The sequence below is a fragment of the Nothobranchius furzeri genome, chromosome 11, assembly GCF_043380555.1.
Source record: "Nothobranchius furzeri strain GRZ-AD chromosome 11, NfurGRZ-RIMD1, whole genome shotgun sequence".
NCBI lineage: Eukaryota > Metazoa > Chordata > Actinopteri > Cyprinodontiformes > Nothobranchiidae > Nothobranchius > Nothobranchius furzeri.
Window position 1 is genome coordinate 68,474,360 of NC_091751.1, and position 10,936 is coordinate 68,485,295.

Here is a 10,936-nt window from a genome sequence, read left to right on the forward strand (position 1 = left end):
GATACGATATATTGAGATACATTCAGTCAGACGTTATAAGCAGTTTTTTTTACTGAATATATTGTAAGAATGTTCAATAAACAGTCCAAACTGATACGTAACATGTTTAACATGAGGTATTTGAACATAATGGAGGGATTTACATTTCAATGGTGGAAACAAAACCTATTGCACACTGCTGCCAACTAGCGGGCGGCGATTGAATTGCACAAAATGAAAAGAAAATACACAAATGTTTGCATGTAAATTCTTTCAAGTATTAGACACACGGCTTTTGAGTATCGATGTAATAATCACAGGAAAAACTATCAAGATATATTGCCATATCGATATTTCGGACACACGGCATTTGAATATCGATATAATATTGCTGGAAAAAATATCACGATATATTGCCATATCGATATTTCCGATACACGGCTTTTGAATATCGATATAATATTGCTGGAAATAATATCACGATATATTGACATATCGATATTTCCGATACACAGCTTTTGAATATCGATATAATATTGCTGGGGAAAAATCACGATATATTGCCATATCAATATTTCTGATACATGGCTTTTGAATATCGATATAATATTGCTGGAAAAAATATCATGATATATTGCCATATCAATATTTCCGATACACAGCTTTTGAATATCGATATAATATTGCTGGGGAAAAATCACGATATATTGCCATATCAATATTTCTGATACATGGCTTTTGAATATCTATATAATATTGCCGGAAACACTATCACGATATATTGCCATATCGATATTTCCGAAACACGGCTTTTGAAAATCAATATAATATTGCTGGAAAAAAAATCACGATATATTGCCATATCAATATTTCTGATACATGGCTTTTGAATATCTATATAATATTGCCGGAAACACTATCACGATATATTGCCATATCGATATTTCCGAAACACGGCTTTTGAAAATCAATATAATATTGCTGGAAAAAATATCACGATATATTGCCATATCGATATTTTCTTACATCCCTAATAAGATATAATCTGTACATTTTTCACCTTTAAAGGCAAGTAAGATCTAGCCCACATTCTAATGAAGCCCGATTATGTTCTTCTTACCTGATGTTCAGACCCAAAAAGTTGGTCCAGGTGAATATGTAGTCTCCGCCGAACATCATTCCGATGTAGGTGACGAGGATATTCTGGAACAGAGCAACCTTAACTGGAAACATCCATTTTCATTGGTCGTCCTAGTCTGGATTCTAACGCTAAACTAAAGGCCTAAAATACAGACAGGGATCAAACTGATGGTGCCTTTCAGTTAAAGTAAGAAAACGTCACAATAATCGTAACAACCATAATAATTAAATACTTATGTGGGTTTGAAATCACGTTTTAACAGAAAACCAAACACGCTATCTGGAGAAGAAACCCTTTAGAGGTGTTTCAGAAGTCAGCCGATCATAATTCTGAAGTTCTGGATTCAGAAGGTTAAACCACCAATCAGAATCAACCATTTTGTAGAAGACTTACTTTAATGCAACCTATGATGGAGGTGGTGAGAGCCGAGTTGCACTGTGTGCACAGCAAGATGGAGTACATCAGGATGAAGCTGGGTAAACACAGCAGGAGCACACGTGAGCAGGTGTGTGTGTGTGTGTGTGTGTGTGTGTGTGTGTGTGTGTGTTTGGGGGGGAGGGGGGGGGGGGGGGGTTCATGATTCTACTTTACCCCATAACACAGGAGAGCACAAACTGCACAACAAACAGGGGGTCAGACCAGCCTTTATACTCCAGCCCCTGTTCACACACACACACACACACACACACACACACACACGGTGACACCAGCCCTGCAGATGGACTCTGACTCGTGCACACTAGCGTGACTCCATGCGTACCATCAGCAGGTCTCCTGAGCAGTGAGCGTACAGCAGCGTGGGTATGACCATGATCAGGGCGTTGTAATACAGCAGCCCGTATTTACCAAGCTCCTGTAAAACACACATCATCTAAATATCCTCCGTGCTCCACAATGTGCTGCTCTGCCCACCTTCGAGTCAAGTTTCTGCTTCGTATACACCCCGCCGGCTGCCGTCAGAACATTATTCAGCATCACAAAGAAGTATCCCTCCAGATCGAAGGCCAAGTCGTCGCTATGGGAATAAAAAAATAAAAAAAACAAGATGCTGGAGTGAGACCTCACAGGCAGGCTGGACCAGGTGGGGATCTGAGGAGTCGTCTCACCTCGCAGCGATAAAAGCGCCAAAGATCATAGTGAACACTGTCATCTTAATGGGAGCAGAGAAGGTTTTGCTGTGGAGAAACAGCTCACAACAATCAATGTGTTACCATCTCACCCATCATAGGCAGCTTCCTGAATGGCCTGTGTTTGGAGAACTATAATTCAGTCCTTTAAAGGGACTTTACGGAGTTTTGCATTTTTATGCTCGCGATTGCGCCCTCAGGCCAAAAGCGTAACAGCAGCTTCAATAGTAGGCTGGTGCACGAGGCGCGCATGCTGTACGTGCACACTCCTTAACTCATTCACTGCCAATGACGACTAAAGTCGTCATTTGCATTTTTTTACAGTTTGAGCATTGGAACGAGCCCCCGCGCTGATAGAACAAGCATCTCAGCCCTGAAGCCGATCTTCATCCGCATACGTCACAGATCACATGATCAGGAAGCAACACATCCATGTGTTTGGAGATCGTTTTGGGCCGTTCCTGTAAAAAAAGTGAGGCGCGAACCGGAGAAGCATCTGCCGATCACAATTCGACAACGGATTATGAAAGAACGGATAACGCTCGAAACACACGGCTTCTTCCTGATGTTAGAGGTGAGTCTCCTCTTTGTTTTGGTTGTTTTGGCATCGACATCATGCTAGCGCGCAACGTTCTGTGACTCTTAAAAAAACAGTAAAAACGGTGAGAAACGCTGGCAGCGAAGGCCGTTAGTGATCAGGAAACGGCTGGCAGTGAATGAGTTAACGAAAATAACAGCTGAGACAGTCCCTTGTGTGTGTGTGTGTGTGTGTGTGTGTGGGTGTGTGGCCCGGAGGACAGAGGACAGGAGAACGTGCAGCTAATTAATTAAATAATGTGGTTCTGTACCTTTCTCTTCAGCACAGCCGACAAAGGTTTATGATGGGTCAGTCCTCCTGCATGCTCAGATCATTCCCTTCCCTTGCTTGAAAAATTGTTCCAAAATGAAAGTTGAACCCACATCTTTTTTATCTGTGAATTCAATGCCGTTCGGCGAGTCTCAAATAAAAATTTGGGCATCTTACTGTAAAAAATATACCATTAATGTAAAAAAGAAACTCTAAATAAACTATGTTCACACCCAGAATCAAACCCAGGTCTTCTGCCCGAGAGTCCGACGTCTTACAAGGTGAGCTACACTCTAGTAACATTCACAGTATCTGTAACATTTATATCCTTGATGACAGCTGAAACAACGTTCAAAGAACGGTTCGGAGTGAAAATGGCTATTTTGTTGCTAATTTGCAGGAAATATCTGGAAGAAAGTTCTACAGAAAGTAGCTAAGGGTCCTCAGAAATGTAGCTAGCTTTGTCACTAGGCGTTAGGAACAGCGACAAAGTGGCACTGCCTCTCTCTCTGCTGCTAAAGCTACGGATAGCAAATGCTACGGGCGATGCCTGAGCGTGAACGCGCACGAAGCAGCCTGCTCGACCCGAGCATCTCTCTTTTTCTGTGATTTTACAGAAAAACAGGCAATCACAGTAAAAATGCCAGGGCTCATTCTACAGGACCAGGGCATTGCAGGAGAATGTACGAAGAAGACATTTATTATTTCTACACATGTTTTGGCTGTCAAACTTCCATAATGCCCCTTTAAGACTGATGAGCTAAAGGCTAGTCAAGCACCGCTGAGATCAGAAATCAGAAAACAAGACCTCACAGAGCTTAAAGCTCCTGCTTCACAGCAGCTGAGGAAGCCACCTGCATCAGGTAAGATGAACCTTTACACAGAAACTTAAGCGAGGAGGAACGTACTTTAGCAGAAGTCCTTCAAACACCATGGTGAGGAAAATGCTGAACCTCCTGAGAACTGTAAACATGGGCAAACTGAGGCAGAAAAACATCAGGAGACAGAAGCTTCACGTGAAGTAAACATCTGAGCTAACAGGCTCTCACTTGAGTCGCTGTGTCCCGAACAGTCCTGATATCTGATTCCCAACGTACAGCAGAGGCAGCGGGAACATCTGGAACCACACACTCCGTGTCTAAATGCGTGTGATAAATGCTTCCTAATCTCATGTGAGCCAGTCGTCTCCTCACCTTGCGAGGCACACTAAGATCCATGTCTGGGAAGGAGATGACACCCACACCCTTCCCAGCCCTCAGGACTACGATCGTGGCCAACATCTGCAGGGATCACAAGCAGTTGAGATGCAGGGAATGTCATCAGGAGGAACCGGAGCAGGAGACACCCTTACCTGTCCGATTCCAACACACGTCGATGATGGAAATCTGTAAAACACAGACGGGAGCTTCAGGAGTCAGAACAGATATCATCCGTGCTTTAGAAGATCAGCTGATTGGAGCAGAAAGACCTGATGACCCTTTTCCACTCAAGCATACAACGTTGTCCAGTTCATCTAAAGGTGCCACAGTGTGTGATACTTTCCCATCAAATTCTGTGTATCCGTTTACAAACGGATGATTCAAAATATGCTGGTTTGCTAGAAATTTGACATTTTTATATAAACAAACTGGTTGATGCTCCAAATACCGTAGCTGTTTAGGGACAGACAAAATATAATGCTTCACAATTGCACTGTGACGTGAAAGCTCTTCTGCTCCTCAAACGGTGTGCGGAGATGGCGCCAGTTCTCTCCGTGGACTTCTTGCTGGTTTGAGGATATTCTGCTCCTTCCCCCTTGGGTCGCTTGCCCTGCTCTAACGACATGTGATGGATGGATTGAAAACTGGAAGTCGTTTATGGTGGTGGCAGTCGTGGGGGTGGGGTGGGGGGGGGGGTGGGGGACAAGTGAGGTGGCAGATGCACGGCAGGCAAAATGCCACTATCTCCGCTCCGCCCGCGCTTTCCGCTGTCGCTCGCTTCCAAACTCAAATTATACTGGTGCCCGTTCTACAACGGCTCCGCTCCGGTGCGGAGACCTGAGGTGCTCAAACAAGCATGCGCAGGATTTTCGAGATCTTGCGATACAGTCCGAGCAATAAACGCGGAAGTTAGATCCAAACACCCGTTGTGTGGGAGAAGCATCGAAATGAACTGTTTAATCTGCCCATCATTTGTGTTGAGAGATCAGCAGTGTTTGGATCAACAAAGGGTGACTACTTTGATAGTGGAAACTGTATTTATGGCTTACTTTTGTGCATTTAAAGTTCAGCCGCCATTGATAGTTGTTAAAAGTTGTTAAACCTGTGCATATGAAACAAAAAACGCCTTTTGTTTATCGATTTATTGTGACATAACGGAAGTTGTGCTTGCTCCCTTTCCTGTTGGGCGGTTGTGATTTCTGTCCGTTGACTGCGGAGGTACTCCGGCGTCCGGCAAAAATAGAATCAATCCTATTTTTGCCGGAAGGCGGAATGGCGGGCGGTGCACTGCGCCGCACGGCCGCAGTAGTGGAACAGCTCTGATTGACTACAACGGGACCGATTTTGCTGCGGCGTTCGTGCCGGAGCGGAGGTAGTGGAATTTTGGGGTTCTGCAGCACTGGAGCAATCTACATTTATTCACAGGACACACAAACAGAGCTCTCTGTTCCCTGACTGCAGGAAGAAGCAGGGACTGTAAGTAAAAGGTGGTGGTTAAAAGCTGGTGTGTGCTATTTTCTCTGAGTGGCCCTCTGAAGTAGCTGTAGGTGCTACAGTGTTTCCCTCTACCCTGCAGCCCTGTGAGGACTTCCACAATGACACCTTGCCAGGACTTGTTGACGCGTGTGTGCTACTGTAGCTGCTGGGGGTGTGCTGATTAACAAAGTCCAAACTTCCTTTGTTGTCCATGAACTCAAATGGTGTTTGTCTTTGTGGGACTCTGTTAGTTAGTCCTAAATTTGATGTGGTAGCAGCTGGCTGTTTCTTCTTCTCTGATATTATTGGGCAGAGAACCTCTCACACCGGTGGTGTTTTGTTGCTAATTACGCAATTGTGTAATGAATGAAGGACCCGGGGAAGTGCGGCGGTTTGGCGAAACCACCAACTGGATGGTTCAATAGTTGCGTTGTGTCCGAAATGTGTTATTGGCAGAGGTTTTTAGACAAACGAGAGAGAAACAGCTTATATATGTTTTAAATTTTGTTTTTCATCTATACAACTTATTTATAACTATACTGTTAGAATGTTGTTAAGAGGCATGCTTTTCTATTCTTAATAATCAAGCTCCATCACACATCAGTGACCTGATTGTTCCATACGTTCCTAACCGAGCACTTCGCTCTCAGACTGCAGGTTTACTGGTGGTTCCCAGGATATCTAAAAAAAAAAAGGATGGGAGGCAGATCTTTTAGTTATCAGGCTCCTCTCCTGTGGAACCAGCTGCCAGCTTTAGTCCGTGAGGCAGACACCTTGTCTACTTTTAAGACTAGGCTTAAAACATTTTTATTTGATAGGGCCTATGGTTAAAATCTGATGTTAGCCCAGATCTGGACAAGTGGGGGAGTAGAGGGAGGTGGAGTGTACAGTCGGTAAAGACGGCTCTCCCTTGCCCTGCCTCCAACATGCCTCCATCTAAATAGGATAGATTATCCAGAGTTATCTCTGTAGTTATGCTGCTATAGGCTTAGACTGCTGGAGGACACAATGACCACTTTTTACACTCTACTGCTTTCTTCTACAGTTTGCTCTTTAACTGTATTATTTTCTGCTATTTCAGCTGTTAACTTTATTTTTTTCTCTAAGTGTTTTCTCCCCAGAAGAAGCTACAACGATGTTCTGCTGAGCTGTGGTGGTCTCATGGAGGGGGCCATCGTCTAGCACACTGCTGCTAACCACTTAAACATTCTCCCTCTCCTGATAATAACTTTTTACTTTCCTTGACGTTGGATGTGCTACTACTAGTTTATCCGTTTAATTATAGATTCACTAGGATAAATACAATAAAGTTTCTCTCACCAAATAGAATATTTACTAAGAAATCACAATGTAACCATAGACACATTACTTAGTATATATGTTGTGTGTGTGTGTGTGTGTGTGTGTGTGTGTGTGTGTGTGTGTGTGTGTGTGTGTGTGTGTGTGTGCTCTGTCTTCTCCATCCCCAGTGTGTCGTGGAGGATGGCTGCTTATACTGAGCCAGGATTCTCTGAAAGTTTCTTCCTGTTAAAAGGGAGTTTTCCTCTCCACTGTCGCTTTATGCTTGCTTAGTATGAGGATTGCTGTAAAGTCACTGACACTAGTCAGTGACTTGATGCAATCTGCTGGGTTCCTTATATAGGAAACACTTTTAATGATTGGCTTAATGAACTGACCTGAATTGGAATGTTTATTATGTGAAGTGCCTTGGGACGACTCTTGTCGTGATTTGGTGCTATATAAATAAAGAAAATAAATAAACGATGCATATTGAAGATAAAAAAACGGATCTTACCATTTCTCTTTATATACACGGTGTAGTGATACCTATGGTGGCTCTGCCCACAAGGGGGCAGTATTAGATAATCTATTTAAGGGTAGAGGTGAGCGCTGATGAGACGATGATGTACAGCTGGAGAAGGAATACAATAAACATCTTTTGTGAAGAACCTGAAACTTGGTGCATACTTCCAGAAACATTACACACGGGTTTTTATTTATCTTGTTGGTTTGATTTCGTGTGCAGGTTTATTACAAATGAATAAAGTTGGGAAAATTAGCAACTCTTAAAAAAAGTCAGTTGATCAGATTCGGCACGATCAGCCAAATGGTTCATGTATGTGTTTTAAGCTTTGATCTTAAAGTTGTATCACTACTTTAATCCGGTAATAGTGAATATTTATTTTAGTTGGTTTATGAAAACACCAGGAAATGTCGGCCCAGGTCTTATTTACCTAAAGAAGCCTGTTTTCCTCTCAGATGTTGACAAAAAAGCAGAACCCTCCTCAGACCAGAACGCCTGTCTGAACTCTGACCTTTGTACCTGTAGTTGGTGAGGACACTTTTGTTCACCACAACGATGAGAAACGAGCTGAGTCCGTAAAAGCCCGCAGCCAAAAGTTTCATTAACACCGTGGAAGAGTCGCCGGAAGCTTCCTTCTGGACTCGAGCTGGGGAGCTTCTGTGGCCGGATTCATCTTTGCGACTACGGAGCGAAGCCATGACACAAGTACAAGACCGACGAGGAAATTACTACGGAAGTCGGCGAGGTTCTTTCCCCCTTTTTGTAAGAAAACTTTATTGAGTTTGAACACAGAACACCGCCTGTACACAGGGCCGAACATAGCAGTTTGAGTGGGCTGGGGGCCCTATCCCACCATGGTGGTGGTAATTAGCTACTGGCCAGACTTGTAGCTACACTTCACCAAATACATAAAAATGCATTGGTTTTAGTTTTTAATTGTTATGTAAAAAGAGAGAGACAAACGTCATTATTCCATGTTTAATGTTAGGAAATGTTTGAGAAAACTCACAATTCTAATGAGATATAAAAATTAGCTAAATAAAGTATCAGATAAACAACAAGCAACATTACAATATGTTATTTATTTATATAAAATAAACGGCTATAAGCAGAAACACTAAATACAGTCAGCTTGCAGCCTAGTGTAGCAGCTTATCGGTAGATTACTACAGCAGCAGCGCAGCCAGAAACTCATTTTTTGGTCATAAAATCAAAACGCTTCTAAAGAAACATTATAAAAATTTCACATCTGACCCTTACAAGCTCGAGTCCTTTACTAGAGGCCAAGGAACTTGAGTGTTCTGTGCAGTATGTATGTATGTATGTATGTATATATATATATATATATACATACATATATATATACATACATATATATATATACATATACATATACATACATATATGTATATGTATATATATACACATATATATATGTATATGTATATATATACACATATATATATGTATATATATACACATATATATATGTATATATATACACATATATATATGTATATATACACATATATATATGTATATATACACATATATATATGTATATATACACATATATATATATATATATATATACACATATATATATATATACACATATATATATATATATATATATATATATATATATATATATATATATACACATACATATATATACACATATATATATATATAGTGGAGCAAAAAAGTATTTAGTCAGCCACCGATTGTGCAAGTTCTCCCACTTAAAATGATGACAGAGATCAGTAATTTACATCATATATCAGTAATTTACTTCAACTGTGAGAGACAGAATGTGAAAAATAAATCCATGAATTCACATGGCAGGATTTTTAGAGTTTATTTGTAAATCCGGGTGGAAACTAAGTATTTGGTCACTTCAAACAAGGAAAGGATTACAGCAACCTTAAAATCCTGTGGTACATATCCACTTACTAAGGATAGATTGATTATATCTAGAATGGGGGCAGTAACCAAAGGAAATGCTTCTTTAAATAATTTGGTTGGGATTGGATCCAAAATGCAAGTTGAAGGTTTGGATGAAGCTAATATTTTTGATAACTCTGAAAGCTCAACTGGATCAAAACGGTTCAAGCACAGATGAGGTTCTACAGTCACCTCTGAAGCTGCCTCACTTACTGAGGAAGAAGAAATCGCATTAGGGAGGATGCTAAAGATTTTGTTTCTAATAGAATTAATTTTACTTGTAAAAAATCCCATGAAGTCATTGCTGCTGAGGGCCAAGGGAATAGATGGCTCAGAGCTATGATTCTGTGTAAGTTTAGCAACTGCACTGAAAAGAAATTTAGGATTATGCTTATTCTCCTCAATTAGTGCTGAAAAATAAGCAGTTCTAGTTTGTCGAAGCTTATTTTTATAAAGCACAAGACTATTTTTCCAGGATAGGTAGGCCTCCTCATGGTGCGTAGAGCGCCATGTTCTCTCCAATTTCCTAGAGTTTTGTTTTAAGGCTCGTAAATGAGAATTAAACCAGGGAGCCAACTTCCTGTCCCTAATTACCTTCTTTTTTAAAGGGGCAACATCATCTAATGCCACACGTAAAGAGGAATTAACATGATGAACCAAGGCATCAATTTGTGAGGGGCTAGAACTGAAAATACTGCCCTCTGCTACATGCCTCTGAGATGCTGAGGACAGTAAAGATGGAACAGTTGATTTAAAAGATGCAACTGCGTTGTCAGATAGAGACCGACTATAGTGAAATTTACTTTCATGTCTCGAGAACTCAGTTATAAAAAACTCAAAGGTTATCAGAAAGTGGTCCGAGAGGACTGGATTATGTGGAAAGATTATTGCCTCACACTCAATGCCATAAGTCAGCACAAGGTCCAATGTATGATAGCAGGAGTGGGTGGAGCTATGTATTCTTTGAGTAAAACCAATTGAGTCTAAGATATTAGTAAAGGCTACATTGAGGCTATCATTTTCAATGTTCACATGAATATTAAAATCCCCCACTACAATGACCTTATCAGTATTTAGCACCAAATCTGATAAAAAAATCAGAGATCTCAGTGTTTCCCCTGGGAATTTTTCCAGCGGTGGTGGTGGTGGTGGGGATTATGACACGTCTCTAAATAAAGTAAAATTTTCTAGTGCAGAGAGGAGACAACCCATAGAGCCACTGATTTGATCTCATTTCAGAGAAAAATAGAACAGGTTAGATGCACCTAATAAATAAAATTACTAACATAAACTCAGGAATCTGTTTCTTTACTTCACTGTTCTGGTGCTGAGAATATCACTAATACGGGTCAAAGGAGATCCACAGATGAATGCACCTCTTATTTATTATTTGGAGTCTACATTTATTGCAGCTGG

The 10,936-nt window shown here is 41.1% G+C and overlaps 1 protein-coding gene across 3 annotated transcripts in view; it reads right to left on the reverse strand.

Annotated features, from left to right (window-relative positions):
- Nucleotides 1-8,327, reverse strand: part of LOC107384417 (nucleotide sugar transporter SLC35D2) — an 8,830-nt gene extending 503 nt beyond the window's left edge. The window contains exons 1-11 of one of the 3 annotated variants that reach the window (XM_015957687.3): nt 8,093-8,327; nt 4,446-4,479; nt 4,288-4,374; nt 4,144-4,211; nt 4,003-4,074; nt 2,227-2,295; nt 2,033-2,135; nt 1,881-1,973; nt 1,712-1,779; nt 1,514-1,592; nt 1,100-1,182 (exon numbers count right to left, since the gene is read on the reverse strand). In XM_015957687.3, coding sequence (XP_015813173.1) covers nt 1,100-1,182; nt 1,514-1,592; nt 1,712-1,779; nt 1,881-1,973; nt 2,033-2,135; nt 2,227-2,295; nt 4,003-4,074; nt 4,144-4,211; nt 4,288-4,374; nt 4,446-4,479; nt 8,093-8,271 — 935 coding nt within the window. In that variant the 5' untranslated portion in view covers nt 8,272-8,327. Of the gene's footprint in view, nt 1-1,099; nt 1,183-1,513; nt 1,593-1,711; nt 1,780-1,880; nt 1,974-2,032; nt 2,136-2,226; nt 2,296-4,002; nt 4,075-4,143; nt 4,212-4,287; nt 4,375-4,445; nt 4,480-8,084 lie in introns of all 3 variants that reach the window. The other 2 variants (XM_015957688.3, XM_015957690.3) reach the window with 2 other exon arrangements.
- Nucleotides 8,328-10,936: the final 2,609 nt, after the last annotated feature.